The sequence below is a fragment of the Giraffa tippelskirchi genome, chromosome 5 (genome assembly GCF_054371585.1).
Source record: "Giraffa tippelskirchi isolate mGirTip1 chromosome 5, T2T-mGirTip1v1.2.pri, whole genome shotgun sequence".
NCBI classification, from domain to species: domain Eukaryota; kingdom Metazoa; phylum Chordata; class Mammalia; order Artiodactyla; family Giraffidae; genus Giraffa; species Giraffa tippelskirchi.
Window position 1 is genome coordinate 13,437,877 of NC_137279.1, and position 23,085 is coordinate 13,460,961.

Genomic DNA, 23,085 nt, shown 5'->3' on the forward strand with positions numbered 1-23,085 from the left:
GAATTAACTCAAAATGGATTAAAGACTTAAATGTAAGACCTGAAACCACAAACTCCTAGAAGAAAACATAAGAATAAAGTTTCCTGACAGTGTTCTTGGCAATGATTTCTTGGATATGACACCAAAAGTATGAACAATAAATGCAAATACATATATGTGGTTTGCAAATATTTTCTTCCATTTTGTAGGTTGCTTTTCATTTTTCTGATGGGTTCCTTTACTTTGCAGAAGCTTTTAAGTTTGATGTACTTCCACTTGCTTATTTTGCTTTTACTGTTTGTACTTTTGGTGTCATATCCATATATATAACAAAGGGTGAATAATCAAAATATACAAGGAACTTAGACAACTCAATAGCAAAAAAAAAAACCACCAACAAATAATACAAATATATAATGGGCAAAGGACCTGAATAGACAGTTTTTCAAAGAAGATATACAAATGGCCAATGGATATATGGAAAGGAGCTCACCATCACTACTTGTCAGGGAAATGTAAATCAAAATCACAGTGAATTATCACCTCACAACTGTTAGGATGGTTATTATAAAGAATACAAGCAATAGCAAGTGTTAGTGAGAATGTGGAAAAAAAGAAACTTGTACACTCTCAGTAGGAATGTAAATGATGATGATCACTAGAAAACAGCATGAACTTTCCTCAAAAAAGTTAAAAATAGAACTACCATATGGTCCAGCAATCTCATATTTGGTTATATATCTGAAGGAAATAAAATCAGTATCTCAAAGAGATGTCTATAACTCCCATGTTCATTACAGCATTATTCACAAAAGCCAAGACACAGAAACAATCTAAGTGTCCATAGATAGATGAATGGAAAATGAAGATGCTACTTTTCTCACTCTCTCTCTCATTCTCTCTAATCTGTGTGTTTATTATATGCACTGTCATACATTTTATATACATATATATACATATATATATACATATATATACATACATATATATACATATATATATACATATATATATATATAGAGAGAGAGAGAGCGAGAGAGAGATGGAATACTTCTCAGTCACAAGAAAGCAGGAAATTCTGTGACTTGAAACAACCTGAATGAAACTATAGGAACTTATGCTGAGTGAAATAAGCCAGACAGAGAAAAATAAATACTATACGATCTCACTTCTGTGTGGAATTCAAAAAGAGTTGAACTGATAGAACCTGAGAATAGAATGGTGCTGTACCAGGTGCTGTATATTGTAACCCTGCTTATTTAACTTACATGCAGAGTACATCATGAGAAACGCTGGGCTGGAAGAAGCACAAGCTGGAATCAAGAATGCCGGGAGAAATATCAATAACATCAGATATGCAGGTGACACCACCCTTATGGCAGAAAGTGAAGAAGAACTAAAGAGCCTCTTGATGAAAGTGAAAGAGGAGAGTGAAAAAGCTGGCTTAAAGCTCAACATTCAAAAACAAAGATCATGGCATCTGGTCCCATCACTTCATGGGAATTAGATGTGGAAACAGTCGCTGATTTTATTTTTGGGGCTCCAAAATCACTGCAGATGGTGACTGCAGCCATGAAATTAAAAGACGCTTACTCCTTAGAAGGAAAGTTATGACCAACCTAGACAGCATATTAAAAAGCAGAGACATTACTTTGCCAACAAAGGTCCGTCTAGACAAGGCTATGGTTTTTCCAGTGGTCATATATGGATGTGAGAGTGGACTGTAAAGAAAGCTGAGCGCCGAAGAATTGATGCTTTTGAACTGTGGTGTTGGAGAAGATTCTTGAGAGTCCCTGGGACTGCAAGGAGATCCAACCAGTCCAACCTAAAGGAGATCAGTCCTGGGTGTTCATTGGTAGGACTGATGTTGAAGCTGAAACTCCAATACTTTGGTCACCTGTTGCGAAGAGCTGACTCATTTGAAAAGATTGAGGGCTGGGAAAGATTGAGGGCAGGAGGAGAACGGGATCACAGAGGATGAGATGGTTGGATGGCATCACCAACTCAATGGACATGGGTTTGGGTGGACTCCGGGAGTTGGTGACGGACAGGGAGACCTGGCGTGCTGCGGTTCACGGGGTCACAAAGAGTCGGACATGACTGAGCGACTGAACTGAACTGAACCAGGGGCTGGAGGGTGGGGGAAATGAGGAAATACTGGTCAAAAGGTACAATCCTTCATTTAAAAGATCAAGTTCTGGGAATATAATGTACACCATGGTGACTATTCTACAACTAAATACTGTACTGGTAAGATAGTAGATCTTAAATGTTTTCACTACACACATAAAAATCATAACTGTGTAAAATGGTGGATGTGTTAATTTGTAATAATATTTCAGAAAGTATACATATATTGAATCATCTCATGGTACACTTCAAATGTATAGAATTTTATTCATCAATTATATCTCAATAAAGCTGGGGAAAAAAGAATAAAAAAGACAGAGTGGTACTGGCATAAGAATCATAATTAGGCAATTGAACAGAATTGATTTTAGAGAAATTTAACCCTTACATGCACAATCAAATGACTTCAAAAAGAGTGTCAAGTCATTCAGTGGGTGAAAGATTAGCCTTTTCAATAAATGGTGCTGGTTCACTTATTATAAAAACTAAATAAAAATATAAATACTATTATTCCCTTCTAGCACAAAGAGATGGTCTTGGAATTTTGAATTTAGGTGAACAGTTGTAGAAGAAGAATTAGTTTAGTAATAATATTTTGTGATAACAATAAGATATCTGCGTACTGCATACTCCAAGTAGAAAACTGAACTCGATTTGACTTGTTTTCTTTCTTCTAAAAGTTCTAGGCATGTATCATGCCAAAATCAAAACACCTTTCTCTGAACGTATTGTGGGTCTAAATTTTGCCTATTTAATCATTCAGAGGCATTAATTCATTTTTTTCAAATCATGGTAAAATTTCAATTAATATATAACTGATCAAAAGTGCCTTGGATACTCCCTAACCATGAAAATTATAATACAATGAGTAATAAATTCACCAATACCAAGAAAATAGCATAGTAGAGCCCTGAACTAAAGTTATCCTTTAAAAGAGAAAAGTTCTCTACAATATTCTCAAGTCTCCTCTAGGCCACAAGTGAGCTATTACACAAAACACAAAAACAATATAGAAAAAATTTTTCAGTGGGTGTTAGCATATTTTAGCCAAGAAAATACTTCCAAATAATAAAATTAAGGGTGCTCTACTAATGTTTTAGCCAGACAAGTAATACAGACACAAAATAGATCCTGGCCAACAGTAACGACAGCAGGACTTTAGATATATTTGTTAAAATGTTGGTGTAATAAGAAAGGCCAGAAGCAAAATAAGTGTTTGGCCAAAACAGTCATTAAGCTGCTATTTTCAGATGATGACTAGGACCCAGACATCAGGCTATATTTTTCATGTCTAGTCTTGCATTGACTCCTCAGAACAACTTCCCTGATTGTGGTATTATCTTCATCCTTTCCATTTTACAGATGAGAAAACTAAGCTTTTAAAAAGTTAGCATCTAACCCACTCTCCTCCAGATAATACTTGAGAGTGTAGGAGCCCTAGTTTAAAGCTTTTCACCACAATATTCTACTTCTGGGTGCTTCACCTTGGTTGATTTTGGCTAGAAAATAATTATGTGCAGATGAATGCCTGAGCCATTAGACCCCAAAGAATCATTTGTTTGTGGAAACATCTGTCTCACTTGGCAAGTATCTGAGGTTTAAATATAATTTCATAGTTTGGTCTAGAGAATTAGAACTTCCAGAATTATGAAACTTTGATCATCAAAAGGACCACCTACTGAGAGCCTCTACCTTCTATAATAGAACTTCCCCTGGAAAACCCAGGGGATCATAAGAATGTTCCCCTTCTCATAATCATGACTTCATTTCCAGTCTAGGAGACCACGCACCCTTACTCCACCTTTTGGAAACACTTTATTCCATGTTTGAGAAAAATGGAAGCATCTACACTCCTTTTTCATAGAAAAGCAAAATAATAAACAATTTGAAAGCTGACTTTCTTAGGATTGAATACTTTTGGATGACGATTGTATGGATAGAAAAGACTTGCTTGCTGAGTGTGTTACTCCTGGGATTAAAACAAATCCTAATTTAAAAAACAGCTATAGGATTGGTTAAACAATAAATGAAATAATTAAATGACAGTTGCTTGCCTATAGATTTTTCAATGTCCCTCTTAATATACAGCACCAGACTTAGATATAATACTTTGGAAGCACTCAGAAAGCAAGAGTATGAGAAGGCTACCGCAAACTTCTATTACTGACTTCTTAGATTTATTACAAAACTGAACTATCAAATTAATAATTAGAGAGAGTCATTAATATCTCAAGTATTTCAATGTGTGGTATCTTTAAGTCACTCTCTCCCTATTCTTATGCAATTTTTTTTGCCTCAGATTAATCTGTCACTTTTAACCTCTGAGGTCTTTGTGAAATTCATCAGCTAATCCCTTAGAAATTCTTACATCTTTTTTAACATCTCCAATTCTCCCTGAAATTATGAATACAAGTATGAAAGAGGACAGGATCAAGTCTGGCACCATGCCCCTTCAATGTGACATAGCCATCATGAAGGCCAAGATGGTACGTCACTTTCTGTTCACATTCCTGTCACATGTCATGTTAACTACTTCCTCCAGGTTGATCATGATCAATATCAGATTAGTTCACTTCATCATTTATTCTTCCTTCAGACTGATGAAATGTTATCCAGACAAGTCAAGATCATATTAAAGGAAACATTTTCAGCTAGTAATATATCTTACTTCTATTCTATGGTAATTCATATCAAGAAGACTGTTTTATATTTTCCGACTACTCTGGTAGTTTTTAAAAAATCCTTACAATCACCAACCTTGTGTTTCTCTCTTTTTTCACACTAACCCAGATATTCTCCAGCCTCCTTCTCCTATCTGATGATTTTCCACCTGTGTACTCTAATTGAATCTCTTGCTAGCAATATATAGACGAGACTTGTGTTTTCTCAGATATTAGATCTGCTTTTTTCTTTTCTGTTGTTGCCCTGTGTTTGATGGGATACTCGAGTTCTTTCATGGACTCTAGTTTTCAGTCAGTCTTGACTACACTGGCAAGTCTCTAGACCAGTCTTTACAGTCTGGGCCAATGTTTCTCCATGTAAAGGCTCAGATTACTTGCATGACAGATGCTGTTTCATGAGATGTGGGAACGGGTCCAGAAAACTGTATTTCTAAAAAGCAATACATATGATTTTCATGAATACAAGTCTGGGAGCCCCAAATACTGAGGTCTGGTTCTTCCCAGTTTTGGAGACATGTTCTCTTCTTCACTACAGAGTCTTCATTTAAGTAATTTAAAGCAGTCTAGAGAACAAATAAATTCTCTTTTCTGGACAGCTTCTAAAAGAGTAGAAGTGAGAGCTAGTATTATATCTAAAACCTCTAAAGCACTCTTCAAGTCAGATACTCAGTTCAGTTCAGTTCAGTCACTCAGTCGTGTCCGACTCTTTGCAACCCCATGAATTGCAGCACGCCAGCCCTCTCTGTCCATCACCAACTCCCGGAGTCTACCCAAACCCATGTCCATCGAGTCGGTGATGCCATCCAACCATCTCATCCTCTGTCATCCCCTTCTCCTCCCGCCCCCAATCCTACCCAGCATTAGGGTCTTTTCCAATGAGTCAACTCCTCCCATGAGGTGGCCAAAGTATTGGAGTTTCAGCTTCAACATCAGACCTTCCAATGAACACCCAGGATTGATCTCTTTTAGGATGGATTGATTGGATCTCCTTGCAGTCCAAGGGACTCTCAAGAGTCTTCTCCAACACCACAGTTCAAAAGCATCAATTCTACCGTGCTCAGCTTTCTTCACCATCCAAGTCTCACATCCATACATGACCACTGGAAAAACCTTAGCCTTGACTAGACGGACTTTTGTTGGCAAAGTAATGTCTCTGCTTTTAAATATGCTATCTAGGTTGGCCATAACCTTCCTTACAAGGAGTAAGCATCTTTTAATTTCATGGCTGCAATCACCATCTGCAGTGATTCTGGAGCCCCCCAAAATAAAGTCTGACATTGTTTCCACTGTTCCCCATCTATTTCCCATGAAGTGATGGGACCAGATGCCATGATCTTAGTTTTCTGAACGTTGAGCTTTAAGCCAACTTTTTCACTCTCCTCTTTCACCTTCATGAAGAGGCTCTTTAGTTCTTCTTCACTTTCTGCCATAAGGGTGGTGTCATCTGCATATCTGAGGTTATTGATATTTCTCCCGGCAATCTTGATTCCAGCTTGTGTTTCTTCCAGTCCAGTGTTTCTCAGAGAGACTAATTAAGTGGCTTGCTCAAAGTTATACAGATCATGGTTAACAAAGAATTTAAACCAAAGTTGGCATGAGTCCAGTGCCTGAGATGATGGCAACATATCATGCTATCCTACTCAACTACTTCCTTTTAGCCAGCCATGGAGACCAGATGAGGATTGAAGCTATTGGAAAGGAGAAGATAAATAATCTGCACAAAAAAGGAGAGGAGGAGACTCAGGGCAGGAAAATGGGGAAGGAGAGCAAGCCCACCCCCAGTACACTCTTAGATGGAAGTTGAGGTCTGAGTAAATGCTGCAGACAGCTGCCAAAGAACACTTGAAAGATACAGAAGGCCTCACGAGGAATGGGGTAAATTCAAGGCAACTTAAGGAACAGCACAGTCAATCTGTCCCCTAACCCGCAAGTGAGACAATTCCAAGATGGTTACAGTCAGATATTGATCATTAAGTTAATTATTTAATGAAAAACTAAAGGTCCTCTAAGAAATATGGTTTGTGTACATGACATAAGTCAGATGTTCATATCTGAAAAACTGGGGAAAGGATCAAGTGGGTTTTGGAAACATTTAGAGAATTGATCATTTGAGTTTTTTTAACTGGGAGATTTAATTAAAAGAAAACATGTAAAGAAACAGAACAATTCAATGTTCACACGAAATTTTTTCATTCACTTATTATTTACTCTTTCATTTGTCAAACATTTATTGACTTCTTACTATATACCTGGAGTTAAGCTAAATGCTGGGGTGTTATTTCAGGTTAAGATCACTCAGTAAATATGGGGTGAATATATGAATAAATGGATGGAATGAATGAATAAAATGCTTAACAACCAATCAGATGAATTAGAGAAAATGAATCAAGTGTACAGGATATGTTTGCTAGTTCTCTGTAAATATCCTTGGCTGAATTAGGAAAGTCCAAACCTTCAATTCTTGGTCCTTTCTGATGAACCTCTACAGATCTGAAGTCTCACACTGACGGTCAGGGAGTCTTTCAAGTTTACTGCAAAGCTGTAATATTTATGAAGCATTCCATGGCCACTCAGACTTTTTATTAAAGTACACAAGAGAAGATCCCCAGTCAAAGATAGCTTCTACTCACTTCTAGCTTCTAAAAATAGAGAGCTTCTAAAAATTCATCTTTTAGGCAAGCAAGATAATCACAGACAATGCTAAGGAACAAACCTGCAACTTCTGGTTTTTCAACAAAAGTTATCTGTACAAAGCCATCAGCTGACAGAATTGAAATAATTAAAATACAAGGTAGAATGCTTGTTTATGAGCTCTAGCATATCTATTTGACATGAAAACTGAAGATCTTCAATATGAGTAATGACAATATACTATAGTAAACTATATACTTTTCTCATACAGACTAAAATAAACCCTCATTTCTTTTATATTACAATTCAATAAAAATGGGCCCAATATGTTTTTTTAAAAAGACCATAGAAATACTCTTTTGTTAAGACATGGAGGTGCCATTACCATGTACATGCAGTTGAATGTGCTGTTGTGTTTCTCCAGCTGCATTGGTAGCCACACACGTGTATCTGCCAGCATCTTCCATCAGGGCTTTGGCAATTTGTAGAAGTCGACCAGAAGACTGTATCTAATTGGGATCAGAAAGTATGGCAGCATTCTGTACTTTACACGTGGACTTGAAAATATTTGCTGAAGAGACAAACTCATTTAAGTTTATAATATCTAATTATATTTTATGCTGGTATCTTAATTACCTTTTGACAAATTAGAGCCAGATCACTTCATCATGCGCAAGAAAACAGACTATTTTGAGTGAAAAGCTTTTCTTATGCATTGGAAAACACAAAGTTACCTAAGGCCAGCCTGCTGGTATAGTCATAAAAGTCCACTGAATAAAAAGGCTTTAGCACTGCAACTATGAGGTATGTGATGAAAATGTAGCTATTTGAAAAAAAAAAACATGGTTATATTTATATAACACTTCATAAATAGTTTTAAAACAACAATCTTTTTTGATTAAATGGTCACAGGGGCCAGAAAAACAATAAAAATTATAAAATATGAGTAATGGAAATGCAGATAAATTTCCTCCTGTCTGGTTTTCCTTATTTCCCTCTTAAGCACATGACAACCAGCCTCCACCATTTTGGAACTCGTGATTCTGTGGTTATACTTTGAAACTGATTATTCAGGGGTTAGCAGTAACTTCCTTTTTTACGATTTCTTCTGAGGTGGACCATTTTTCAAGTCTTTATTGAATTTGTTACAAGATTGCTTCTGCTTTATGTTTTGGTTTTTTCAGCCGTCAGGCATGTGGGATCATAGCTCCCCAACTAGAGACTGAACCCCCTGCATTGGAAAGCAAAGTCTCAAGCATTGGACCACCAGGGAAGTCCCATCAGTAACTTCTAATCACAGCACCCAGCAGTCCAGGCAGTGAGCGCAGACTGCAGCATTTGGCGTTGTGGACTTCCTGCTCCTTCAGTCACTGTGCTCTCTGGTAGCTGCAGAGACAATACTCCCTTAGTTCTCACTCTCTGACTTTCTCAGTAGGTTACAGAACCTGCTTCCTCTTCCTGTCCCATAAACAGGAAACTTGGCTCTCTGATAGTTTTCATCCAAATCCATGTCTTCGATGAAGAATCCTGCGCAGTCTCCTAAATTTACAGCGCTGGCCTCAACTTCTCTCCTGAGCTTCCAACTGTCTGCTGGACAAGTTAGCATATGAAGTGTAACACATCCAAAACAAAGCTTATAACTGTTTTCCCCGTATTTCTGAACCTAATTCTCATGTCACGTTTCCAGTCTTGTTTAATGGCACCGGTCATCTGGGTTTCAGAGGCCACTTTGACTCTCCTAGTAATTAGGCAATGCTATGTTTCCCAGATCCCTTGTCTCCATTCTCACAGCCACTGTGGGATTATAATAGCTCCTTAATTTATATTCCAGTGTCTCCAGCCTCCCAAACTGTTAATCTGCCTTGCATACTGTTGCCAGAATAATTTGTCTAAAATGCAAATTTGATCCTTTTACCAGTCCCCCTTCAAAGCTCATGCATGGCTCACCACTTTGCCCAGAACGAAACTGGAGCTCAGCAAAACCTTCCAGGCTCACCACATTCTGACCCCAGATGATCTCTCCATACGCTACCATGTACACTCCCACTTAACTTATTCTCCAGCCATACTGTACTAAACATGGCAAGCAGCACATTCACACACTTATATTCACTTCTGTACTTTCACACATGGCCTTTAAAAAGTGCCATAATTTCTTAAGACTCTGCGTTACATCAGTTTTCTCCCATTTCTTCCTACTCTTTATTTTGCCCTTGAATTAAGTCATCCCTGTCTATGAGTTTGAAATATCATAATGTGTCAATATCTCCAGCTATCCTTTGAGCTCCAAGACCATATATTCAATGGTCTACACCTGGCATCTCCACTAGTTTATTTCAAGACCATCTTAACCCTGAAAAGTCTAAAACTCATAGTTTTTCCCCCTCAAACTTGTCTGCCTCCAAAATCTCCTTTCTCACTTGATGGCATCACTATCTATGCACCTGTGTATGCTAGATTCCTACTAGTTTTTCTTGATATTCCCCACTCCCTCACCTTTTATCAACAATCTACAATCCAGCCCTAATGATTTAACCAGCAAATAACTCTCAAGTACATCTATGTATCTTCATCTCTGTGGCCAGTATATGAGTCCAAATTTCTATCTTTTCTCTCCTAGACAAAAATAAATAAGTTCAACGGATTTCCACATATCTACTCTTGACTCCTTCAATTCTTTCTCCAAAGAGGCCTAGGTAACTCCTGAAAATGTAAGCCTACTCATGTCATTTTTCTCTTAAAACTATTCAAAAATCTCCCAATGCTTTAATGTGAAAATAAAAACATTAACAATACTTGAATACTTTCTACCCATCCTCTGATCTGTAATATCATTTCTCCCTTGCTCTTGTTTCCCTAAGCCAATAGCTTGCTTTCAGGTTCTCAAGAGGTGTCATATTGCCCTTTGTTTGCCCACAAACATCTTCTCTGAAAGATTCTACTCAGTTCTCTTCTATTAATTTTTCCATTTAACTCCATATGTTCTTCAGGTCTCTGCTTACAGACTTCCTTCATAAATCACCCTCATGTTTTTGGAAGAGGCCGTTGAGAGGATGTGACCGCCTGCAGGACCTGTGAGCTGGACTCAAGCATTTGGAGGCTCCTGACCCTCTCCTCAAGTTTGGAATGTGCATTGCATCTGCCTCCCCAGTGCTAGACACTGCCCAAGGATATAGCCTTGAGATAGTAGTGTGGTGTTGAGACCATCTGAACGGATATGTGACTAAACCTAGTTAGGGCCTCCATATAAACTTTTAAGATTTGGTAGGCAGGTGAGCAGATGTACTCATCTTACAGACATTCAAGACAAGCCTGGAAAGTAAGTTCCCTTGCTTATTAAACCTGCCCCTACCAATCTGGAGTGCTGTGACTCTTTCTGAGGTCTCTCTCTCCCCTCTGAATAGGGGGGTGGTTTCAAGATTACATCCAGGAAGCTCCAGGGGTTGCAAACCACACATGCTCAAAGGCAGCATTTTTTATTATCTGTTCTTAAACCTCTCTAAACTCTCTCTTAAAATTACTCATCCCTGTCTCCAATTATACTTTTGTATGATTATATGATAAATATCTGTCTCACAGGTAAGCAGTTGTTTACCTGCACTATGTTAGAAGGCTACGTTTAAATCTTTTGTTAGCACAAAATGAGTGAGATTAATTCCACTAGATTTGGATTAGGAATAATAAATGAACAGATACGATCACTTCTGCCAGGAAAAGAACTCTGCATATCCCCCATTACTGAAACTTACCTCAAGCAAAGAGCAAGCCCATTTTAGTCAACCAACCTGATCTTAGAAGCAAAATCTATTACTATAAATGCATCATTTAAATTACTCAGGTTTACAATCTACCCATCTCTTAATTCAACACGTATGTACTGACTACAGTTATATGCCAGGGACTATACTCAGTATGAAAGATACAGAAATCAACTTACTCATAGAGACTGAGTCTCTGCCATCTTGAAGATTATAAACTAAACTATATTTTCCAAGACATATTTCACCTAGGCTTATGTATTTATAACTCCACCTTAATCCTAGTCAAAGATGAACATATTTGGGATACTCAGACTTAGTACTGATGAACTGTTCATCTATGGGACACCTGTTTTTTTAACAAGTAAAACAGGCATATGCTGAGATAATATGAATAACAACCACTACGTTAAAATCAACATTATTGTTAAAGTTATTAGCCTTTAATTTCATTTTTCAAGTCAAAATATTAAATTCTAAACAAGCCTAAGGAAAACACATAACATTTTAGTGCATTTCCTGCGAAATCTGTCCAACGGGAAAATCAATAATTAAGAAAAGAGAATATGACAGCTCCTTATATAGCTTTCTTATCTTCGACATAATAATATTCATACTTACTTTGAGGTTTCCTTGGGCAGTGTTGACAGGTTGTCCATCTTTCAACCATGTAATAGATGGATTTGGAATGCCATTAGCTACGCACTGCAAGGTCATGGGCTTGTACTTCAATACAGCTCTCTCAGAAAGACCTGAGGATTTGATTGTTGGAGGAACTAGATTTAAGGAAAAGAGAAGAGAAGGAAGGAAAGAAGGAAGAAAAAAGAAAGTTGAGGAAGGGACAGAGGGAGAGAGAGAACAAAAACCATAATCAGTAGGATCAACACTTAAAGATCTGTATTCAAGAACTTGAAGGTTTGACATTTAGAAAGAAAAAGACATTTATTTTGACAAACAACAAAATGCATTCACCCATGCATTTCTTTTCTCATTTTTAGCAATTTTAGAGTTACTTATTTCTTAAGTATGGATCTCTAGTTCTCCAAAGAATAAGTAAAATGTGTTTACAGCAACTGCAATCCACGTGTATGTTTGGCTTACAACCTTTTGGTCTGTTTTCCTAATGTATTATGACCTTCCATTTCTCCAGAACTGCCTCATTAAATCAGGGTACGTTTCCAGTACCCATATTTATACCACATGGATCTGTCCCCAGCAGGGCTGATTAAATCCAGGATGGTAATCTGATTTAGGCTGGGCCTGCCAGATTTCCTCCCTCAAGAACTGGAATTGACACTGAGAAATGGGATTAGCTATATTCTAGCATGGGATTGAAAAAGTGGGGGAAAAACCAGTCTGCCCGGGAAGAATGAAACTGATGTTCGTAGAAACCTCCGCTGGTAGCTTCCAAAGGCTCTCCAGTTTCTTATTCCAGTCCTTCCCTTCCCAAGGTCGACTAGCAAATGAGATACATAATACCCTGGCAGAGGCTTGCTGCTCTCATTAGAGTAATGGTTCTAACCCTATTATGTCAGTTCCAAGAATGCACTTATGTGCCATGGATCTCACATCCCACCTTCAGCCTCCATTTCTGGAAGTGACTTTATTCACACTCCCTTCTGTTTTGGCTGAAAGCTTGAATGCTTATAACCCCCCTTTATTTGACATTTGCTGCCTATCTCTTCTATCTTCTTTGATCTCATTGCTCAGACCCTTGCATGCTATGTAGAATATACCTCCTACCATTTAAATTCCATCTCAATTCATTCACATGGTTACCTCTCAGTTAAATCTTCTGTGTTAATAAAGTGCCTTAAAATTTTCCATTATTTAACTCAAATTTTCATCCAAATTCACATTTAAATTTGCACTACTTTCCACAATTCAAGATTTATCCAGATTAATGAGTCACATCTGAATTAGATACAGAAATGATGCGTAAATGAATTTTCAGTGAAATGTTCCTGTCCCTTCTTCAGCATACCATGAACAGTTACTTCAAATTCCTTCTTGTGGTCTCCAGCAGTGTTTGTGGCTACACACCGATAAAGGCCTGTGTCTGACACTTGAGCCTGGGCAATAACCAGTTTGCGTCCATTTAGTAAGATCTTGAATCCATCTCTTTCATCAATGAGCTGGCCGTCCTTCAGCCACCTATAGAAATAGAGCAAAAAGAAGTCTGGAGATATATTTTAAATAACTGCATTCCTAAAAATCATCAACCAACCACTCTATCTTGGAGAAGCTACATTTACTAACATATATTATACTTATATATTTATGTATGTGTACACTTATATTTGGGCTTCCCAGGTGGTGCTAGAGGTAAAGAATCCGCCTGCCTAATGTAGTAGATATAACAGACCTGGGTTCAATCCCTGAGTTGGGAACACTCCCTGGAGAAGGGCATGGCACCCCACTCCAGTATTCATGCCAGGAGAACCCCATGGACAGAGGAACCTGGTGGGCTACAGTCCGTAGGGTCGCAAAGAGTCAGATACAACTGAAGCGACTTAGCACAGCACAGAAGAGCATGATATGTTTATATATATTCTCAATTATGTACTTCCCTAATTCCCCATTTGCTCACTCTATGAAATAAATTGTAAATCAGGAAAAGAAAAAATTTAAAAAGAAGTTGGCATATTGTAGGAAACCAAAGAACTATGCGTACAGTTCTTCATTTTTCTATCAATGCCGGGCTACAGAAAGAGGCAAATGCTCCTACACGTCCCTTACTTCCAATGTTTACATAACATTAGCCAGCAAAACACACACAATCCTAAAACATCTGTAAAATAAAACTCTAAAATCATATGGTATTTTATCAATTTTAGTTTATTTTAGTTTATCCTCTTACACTGTTGGTGGGAATGCCAACTAGTACAGCCACTATGGAGAACAGTGTGGAGATTCCTTAAAAAACTGGGAATAGAACTGCCATATGACCCAGCAATCCCACTGCTGGGCATATACACCAAGGAAACCAGAATTGAAAGAGACGCGTGTACCCCAATGTTCATCGCAGCACTGTTTACAATAGCCAGGACATGGAAGCAACCTAGATGTCCATCAGCAGACGAATGGATAAGGAAGCTGTGGTACATATACACAATGGAATATTACTCAGCCATTAAAAAAATACATTTGAATCGGTTCTACTGAGATGGATGAAACTGGAGCCCATTATACAGAGTGAAGTAAGCCAGAAAGAAAAACAACAATACAGTATACTAATGCATATATATGGAATTTGAAAGATGGTAACGATAACCCTATATGCGAGACAGAATAAGAGACACAGATGCATAGGACAATTTTATGGACTCTGAGGGAGAAGGTGAGGGTGGGACGTTCTGGGAGAATAGCATTGAAACGTGTATATTATCATATGTGAAACAGAACACCATTCCATGTTCGATGCATGAGACAAGGGCTCAGGGCCGGGGCAATGGGATGACCCAGAGGGATGGGATGGGGAGGGAGGTGGGTGGGGGGTCCAGGAAGGGAAACACATGTAAACCCATGGCTGATTCATGTCAATGTATGGCAAAAACTATTACAATATTGTAAAGTAATTAGCCCCCAACTAAAATAAATAAATTTATAAAAAAAAGAAAAAGGAAAAAAAAAAAAAGAAAAAAATAAAATCATATGGTATTTTATCAATTTTAGTTTATTATGAGTTATCACTTTCCATTTAGTTTATAGTCATGTGTATATGTGCTTAGTCGCTCAGTCTTGTCCGACCCTTCGTGACCCCATGGACTGTAGTCCACCAGGCTTCTCTGTCCATGGAATTCTCCGAGTAAGAATACTGGAGTGGGTTGCCAAGCCCTCCTCCAGGGGATCTTCCCAACCCAGGGATCAAACCCAGGTCTCCCTCATTGCAGGCAGATTCTTTACTGTCTGAGCCACTAGAGAAGCCCATAATCATGTGTGGACCTATTTTATTCCAACAACTAGTTGAGCATCTGTTTGTTTGCGTATCCCATAGCACCTTGTAAATGAAAGGTAAGTATTCAAGAAATACTTTGTGAATGAAGGAATGAGAAAAAAAAGAATTGGTAGTCATATATTCATGTTAAGTTCCTCTATTTCCCTAATAATTCTGGTACACTGTTTTAAATTTAGTTGTTCATTAAACATCTCAGTGCTTCAAGAAGATCTGACAGATAATGCTTAATATTCTGTTTCCATGAATTGAAAATGTAATTTTTAAGAGCATATAATGGCTTCCCTGGTGGTTCAGACGGTAAAGCGTCTGCCTACAATGCGGGAGACCTAGGTTCGATCCCTGGGTTGAGAAGATCCTCTGGAGAAAGCAATGGCAACCCACTCCAGTACTCTTGTCTGAAAAACCCCATGGATGGAGGAGCCTGGTAGGCTACAGTCCATGGGGTCGCAAAGAGTCAGACATGACTGAGTGACTTCACTTTCACAAGAGCGTATAATGAATCGGCTAATGGAGCAGATTTATGGGCCCTGTGAGTATCAGATAAAAGTTGCCTTGCATTGAGTTTGCCAAAAAGTTTATTCAGCTTTCTTCTGCCAAATGAAATTTTTGGCCAACCCAATTACAGAATACATCTTTTAATAAAAGAGGTATATAATCAGTATAACTTTATACAATCACTTTTTAGTGACACAGAACCTCGTTCAAAATAGCTCTAAAACTCTCAAATAAAAAAGTGGGAGGTATTTAGAAGACATACCAAAGCCCTTACATGATAGTTGGTGGAGGAGAACCTGTCACTTGACAATCTAATTCCAGCAAGTTATTGACCATTACAATGAAGTAAGACGTTTCATCTCCTCCTTCTATAGCTGGTGGCACTAGAAAAAAAAGAGGGATGAAACATACAAAGAAATGTATACAAGAGAAAATATAGTATCACATTAAGCAATACTAAGTTGTTCTTTAGAAGGCTGATAAGTATCAGTCATTTGGTACATGAAGAATACTTGAAATGGACTCTAAGATACATTTTATAATGTGCATTTGCCAGAGTCAATAAATATACTTTTGCCACACTGTGAATTTTTCTCAGTTAATCTAGCACTATGGCACTGCAGATGCTATGAGAACATAGTTGGTTCATATCTTATGCTGTTTATTGTCATTAGAATATGATAAGGGAACCTCAAAAATTGGGCCTGCATTGAAAGTTTCATTTCATAAAGAGAGTAAGGCTACAAGATGACTTCCCAAGGTCCACAGACTGTTTCTTGTTGTTTAGCACAGTGTTCATGACATATTGTCACTCAATGCACAGATACTGTCACAGATGTAAAAATGTTACTCACAGTCACAGTGAGAGACCATGCTATCATTCACTGCAATCAGATATTGTCACAGATGTAAAAATGCATCTATATATTTAAAAAGTGTACTTATCAGAATAAGTGGAAGATTTAGGTGGGATTTTACATCTTGGGACTCTGGTGGTCAATCCACCATTCAGTAATATGTAGTCCAGAGCTGAACAGATAACTAAACCTTCTCTAAGATTGCTTGATTATTTCAACAACACAAAAGCATTTCACAAACAAGGCAGGTTGTGTTATGAATATGAGAATAAGGGGGTGGCCTTCTCATTTACCTAAGACATCAACTTCGTATTTGATTTCCTTTTCTCCAGCCACACTCGTAGCCACACATATATACTGTCCCCTATCGACTTCTAGGGCACTTGTGATTTCTAGTTTCTTCCCACCAGCTTCTATACGGATGTTGTCACTGGCTTTCACAGGTACACCGTCTTTCAACCAGGTTAGAACTGGAGGAGGGTTGCCGGCAGCTTTACACTCCAGTGTCAGTGAATGAGCGACAATCACTTGCTTATTCAGAGGCGCAGCCAAGTCACCTTCAATCATTGGAGGAACTAGAGGCAGAGAAAAGCAATATTTCAGGCAATTCTTTGGAATCCTAATGAAATAAAGGGGATCTTTCTTTTTACTCACACAGGTTGACTATAGGAACTATACTCAAACAACAGTCATGACCCTCCCCCACTAAGCTACTCAGGAAAGAATTTCTTGGTTCTGCTTATCTACAACTGTCCTAAATATTGAGGGTTACTCTATACCGTGTCTGGTTTACAAAGGACAAACTAGAGAGAATGATCTTTGTCCTAAGAACTACTTTACCTTCTCCATAAAAATCAAATGGTCTAGACTCCTAGGAGCCAAAGGCAAATGACTGACTGAATGAATGATCACTTCTTACTACCTTTAGTTTCTTAAAACTTTTTTTCAAATCAAGGGACAAATTCTTCCAATTTCAATCCATGAATATAGAAGACAACACAACTCAGCAGGGATTTATCAGTGAACAAACTAGATGTCAGTGTACAGGGAAGCATAGGCAGAAAAGCACATAATAAAAACATACGTATTTTCCTTACCATAGACATCCACATGGAAGGATTTTTCAGCAGTTCCAGCAACATTGGTTACTTGACACTTATATGTCCCTGAATCAGAGACCTGTGCTCGAGGGATATGAAGAAATTGTCCTTTTTCAACATAAAGTGCTTGTGAGCTGGATATGACTGTCTGGCCATCCTTATACCAAGCAATAGCAGGCATTGGAAGTCCTCGTGTTTCACATTCCAGTTTAATCATGCTGTTGATCAAAGCTGACACTTCTGTGGTGACATTCCCTCCTTTAATACTAGGTGGAACTACAAAGGATTTCAGAACACAAACAAGCCTTCTAAGTTCTAGCATCTGCATAAAAGTCTCAAATGAATGCTCCAGATGTTTAAATAATGCAGTAAAGTAAATATGAATTAAAGACAATTAGGAAGTCTGTGATTTATCTACCGATCATTAGTTGCCTGGGGATTCCCTGGTGGCTCAGTGGTAAAGAACCTGCCTGCAAATGCAGGAGATGCAGGATCAATCCCTGAGTCTGGAAGATCCCCTGGAGTAGAAAATGACAACTCACTCCAGTGTTCTTGCCTAGAGAATCCCATGGACGGAGGAGCCTGGCTACAGTCCATGGGGTTGCAAAGAGTCAGACATGACTTAGCAACTAAACGATAACAACAACAATCAGTTGCCTGTCTTGTCAAAACAATTTTCATCACCCTCCTTTTGGGAGTCAGATTTCAGTAAAAGTAGAAACTCAGTTTTCATTTCAGGGGTTCATTTAAGTCCAATAGATCATGTTACTGTAACTAAGAAAGTCATGTTTAACAAACAAAGCAAAACAAAAATAAATCCCACTTAAAGTAAATACAGTAAGTTTGAAATCAGGCCAAGAGAGCAAAAATGTCAGAGGAGATACAACTGCATGCCCTTTCCCCAGGAAATACAAAAGGTCTAAGTGCTTTTAGAATCCAGCTACTGGTAAGAACTGTAGAGTCTAACTTTTGCTTACTATTTTCTTTTGGAACTACAGAGAGTTCATTCACTGAACTATACTCATCTAATTGGTTGCATGTGTATCTTCCATAATTCAGCAACCACATGCCTGGCTTCTCACACTACATGAGGACTGTGCTGCTGGAAAAACAATGGCACTAGCTCAAGCCCTGCTATATACTCTGAACACAATCATGCCAAGATTCTGCTATCATTCCAATAGTTTAAAAGAAATCAAATGGCATGTGCCTGAATTTGAGTGTCTTATTTTTTTACATAAAATTTTATTTTAGAAGAGAATATTTTCTTATGGGACGAGAATTATGAGTTTTGGAAGCACAATGACAGAGGTAGAGTGCCATTCTCATCAATTGTATCAAGGGTACACACTATCAACATGGCATATCACTGATGATGTTGACCTTCATCACCTGGTTGAGGTAGATTTTGCTATGTTTCTTACTGGAAAGTTACTCTCTTCCCAGCCCATAGGTATCAGGTGGGGAGCTATTATGTTCTACTTCCTTGAGAGGGGGAAAGTATCTACATAATTTTTTTTGGAATTCTCTGTATGGGAGATTTGTCTCTCATCCCCACTTTATCTATTTCAATCAATATAGACTCATGGAGACTTATTATACTTTGAGTATAATCCAACACTACATTATTTTATTGTTCAAATTTTTCCAGTTATGGCCATTGAGAACAATTCCAATTGACCCTACCTAAGCCCCTTTGACGGTGGAGCCTGGTAGGCTACAGTCCATGGGGTCGCTAAGAGTCGGACACGACTGAGCAACTTCACTTTCACTTTTCCCTTTCATGCACTGGAGAAGGAAATGGCAGCCCACTCCAGTATTCTTGCCTGGAGAATCCCAGGGACAGCGGAGCCTGGTGGGCTGCTGTCTATGGGGTCGCACAGAGTTGGACACGACTGAAGCGACTTAGCAGCAGCAGCAGCAAGCCCCTTTGACATACATTACATTATTTTAGTACTTTCTTGTTTTCTGCCCCTACTACAGGCTCCAGGCTCATCTATATATTCCCTGCCCCAGCCCTAGAAGTAACTATTTCTCCTAGAAGCTCTGGTTCTTTTTAGTAGAAAAGAATATTAGAAAATGATATCCGAATCTAAGCGAAATTCCTTAATGTTTTCTGATAATTGTTCTTAGAACCAGTTCATAGTGACAAACATTCATATACACATTTTTTTCTCACACATAAATGAAGGCAAGATCTACTATACAGGCATACTATACAGGCATACCTCGTTTTATTGCACTTTGACTTATTGTGCTTTGCAGACATTGTATATTTTTCACACACTGAAGGTCTGTGGCAACCCTGCACTGAGTAAGTGTATTGGCACTATTTTTCCAAAAGCATTTGCTTACTTGCCATCTCCATCACATTTTGGTAGTTCTATCAATGTTTCAAGCCTTTTCATTGTTATTATATTTGTTGTGGAGATCTTTGATCAGTGATTTTAATGTTACTACTATGACTTGCCAAAGGCTCAAATGATGGTATTTTTTAGCAATAAAGTATTTTTTAAAATTAAGTTTTAAGACATAATACTTTGGTACATCTAATAGACAGGGAAACTAAAAAAAAAATGTGTGTGACTCACTTTATTGCAATATTTATTGTGGTGGTCTGGAACTAAACCTGCAATATCTCAGATGTATACCTGCATTGTGAGGTGAATTTGATGGTAGAATAATTTTTCTATAAGGTAATTTACTATATAGATCAGGCAGCAGCTCACAGGCCAATCATGGAGATGCTGAATCAAGCGTAGTTGTTACATTTTTAAACAATTGGAAAAAAAGCAAAACAATAATATTTTGTGACATGTAAAAATTATATGAAATTCCAACTTCAGCACCCATTAAGTTTTATTGGAATACAGTCATGTTCATTTGTTTAGGTACCGTCTATGGATACTTTCACTTCTACAACGACCAAGTTAAATTGTTGCAATAAATACCAAATACAGTGTTCTCACTGCTTCTCACTGTTGTTCAGCTCACCATAAATTTCAGTAACATAGTTATAACCCAATAGCATTTGAAGTGCCATAAATATCACCATAACATGATATTTTATTTTACCTTTATTACCAGTGCATACTCCTTGTATAAAAACATTGAAAATAAAAGAGAGAAAAATGGGCTTTAAAATGTAACATTTTTAAAGCACAGCACATTGTGGTTTATTCTGTTATTAAGTTCAATGGCAAAGCACTCAGTTTATTTTTTAATAACAGTATAGCTGTTTTGAAAAAAATATAGTGTTATTAAAATCAGTGTATACTAACTTTACAAGACTAAGCACTCATCACAGTATTTCCCATTCAAAGAAAGACAGCAGATAAATTAATAAAAAATGGAATGTTTCCTTAAGCAGAATTTCTTCACAAAGAGAAAAAGTCAAAATGAGCCTACAATTTAAGTTTCTTAGTGGCTCATTTTGTTAGCCAAGGAAGGAAAGCCTTTAATTTAAGAGTGATTTAAGTATAATAAATCAAGCATGATTGCATTAGTAAAGAACTGTGTCTAATCAGTTTGTTTAAGATTATTAGCTTTTCCACAAGAATAATTGCTTGAAGAGTTGAGAACATTGACAACATTAATAATTTTATTTAAAGGGACTTTTCTGAACAATATTCTTGGCTCTTAACACATTGACAGATGTTGCTGATACTGCTTAGTCATCTTTTATTTGATGAGTCAATGCCATGTTTGAATATACTGAAAAATTGGCCACTAAGAATAGCCTGCATGGAACAATTGCAGATAAAGATATTTTCAAAGAAGTTGAAAAAACACTAAATCAGTACAGTCTGAAGTGGAATCTGCTAAGATGTGCTATAACTGATGGTGATAAAAAATACCATTAGTTTAGAGAAATTTACTAAGGTTACTAGAAAAATTTACATGGCTTATTAAAATGTAAGGGTTTAAAAGTCTATCTTTATTCTTTGTAGTATTAATCAGCAAGCACTTGTGTAAAATATTCATGAGTTATTGAGGCAGTACTGTCCATGGTGTATCTTACTTGCTCTTATGGACTTAAATACCATCAGTTCCATGAATTTTTGTCAGAATTAAAAGGTGAATATAATGAATTATCCTAACTTATAGCAGTTTAATGTCTTAATGGTGGAAAAGTTACATTTTAATTTTTTGAGCTTAGTACTAAGACTGAATTTTCTTTGAATGAGAATTGTTCTCAAACACTAATTGCATACTGAATGACTGTGGAACTTAAGTTTTACTACAAACTTGACAATGTTTCTTAATAAATTCAACCTAAAAGTATCAGACAAAATCAGCTCTTAAATGCAAAATCTATATTGCTGATAATCATTCTGTTGTTTGAATCACAAGTAATCACAAGTTGCTCTTCGCATTTTCCATGCTGTCAAACAAAACTGAGATCTTGATTTCCCTACAAATTTGTAACGAATATATTTTCTGAACTCAACATTCAGTTTCAATAACATTTGTCAGACTTTGATGCAAATGCAGAATAACCTTCCACATTTAAAGTCCATTTATCTCTGAAAATGAGGTCCTTCCATCTAACCCTCAATTGTAATTGATTAGCTAGTTAGCAGAAGGGCAGGGTGAAAGTCAAATTTCAAAAGAATGTAACAGAATTCTGCAAATGCCTTTCAAGTAATGAATATAATCAATTAAAATCATGTTTGTGAAATGACGTTAGTATTTGAATATCTATTTTCATGAAAAGACATTTTCAAAGATGAAATACATAAAATCTCATTACAGATCAGTATTAACAGATGAACATCTGAATTCAACTTTGGTGATAGTAAACATTAACTTTGAACTCTTAGTAAAATGTTATCCTTCCAAAGGAATTCCATTCTCATTAGTAGACTTGTATTACAACATATTTTACAATTTTTATGATTACCAGAAAGACAGAATATCAAACAATTGGTAGACATTTATTTCTATTTTTTTATGTAAATACCTACATAATATCATTGAATTTCTCACAGTCTGAAAAACCTAAAATATTTTCCAACTTTGTTGTCATTCAGTTGCTAAGTTGTGTCCGATTCTTTGCAACCCCATGGACTGCAGCATGCCAGGCCTCCTTGTCCCTCACTATCTCCTGGAGTTTGCCCAAGTTCATGCCCATTGAGTCAGTGATGCTATCTAAAGATCTCATCCTCTGCTTCCCTCTTCTCCTTTTGCCTTCTATCTTTCCCAGCATCAGGGTCTTTTCCAATGAGTCAGCTGTTCATATCAGGTGGCCAAAGTATTGGACCTCAGTCTTTCCAATGAGTATCCAGGGTTTATCGATTTCCTTTAGGATTGACTGGTTTAAACTCCCTGCAGTCCAAGGGACTCTCAAGAGTCTTCTCCAGCACCACAACTCGAAAGCATCAGTTCTTCAGTGCTCAGCATTCTTTATGGTCCAACTCTCACAACCATACATGACTACTGGAAAGACTATAGCTTTGACTATATGGACCTTTGTTGGCAAAGTAATGTCTTTGC

At 37.4% G+C, this 23,085-nt stretch overlaps 1 protein-coding gene across 1 annotated transcript in view; it reads right to left on the bottom strand.

The window, feature by feature from the left end:
- HMCN1 (hemicentin 1) overlaps positions 1 to 23,085 on the bottom strand; it is a 521,571-nt gene that overhangs the window by 196,817 nt on the left and 301,669 nt on the right. Inside the window, exons 31-36 of the mRNA XM_081492191.1 lie at positions 17,587 to 17,865; positions 16,783 to 17,064; positions 15,907 to 16,015; positions 13,164 to 13,333; positions 11,801 to 11,955; positions 7,807 to 7,930 (exon numbers count right to left, since the gene is read on the bottom strand). Coding sequence (XP_081348317.1) covers positions 7,807 to 7,930; positions 11,801 to 11,955; positions 13,164 to 13,333; positions 15,907 to 16,015; positions 16,783 to 17,064; positions 17,587 to 17,865 — 1,119 coding nt within the window. The remainder of the gene's footprint in view (positions 1 to 7,806; positions 7,931 to 11,800; positions 11,956 to 13,163; positions 13,334 to 15,906; positions 16,016 to 16,782; positions 17,065 to 17,586; positions 17,866 to 23,085) is intronic.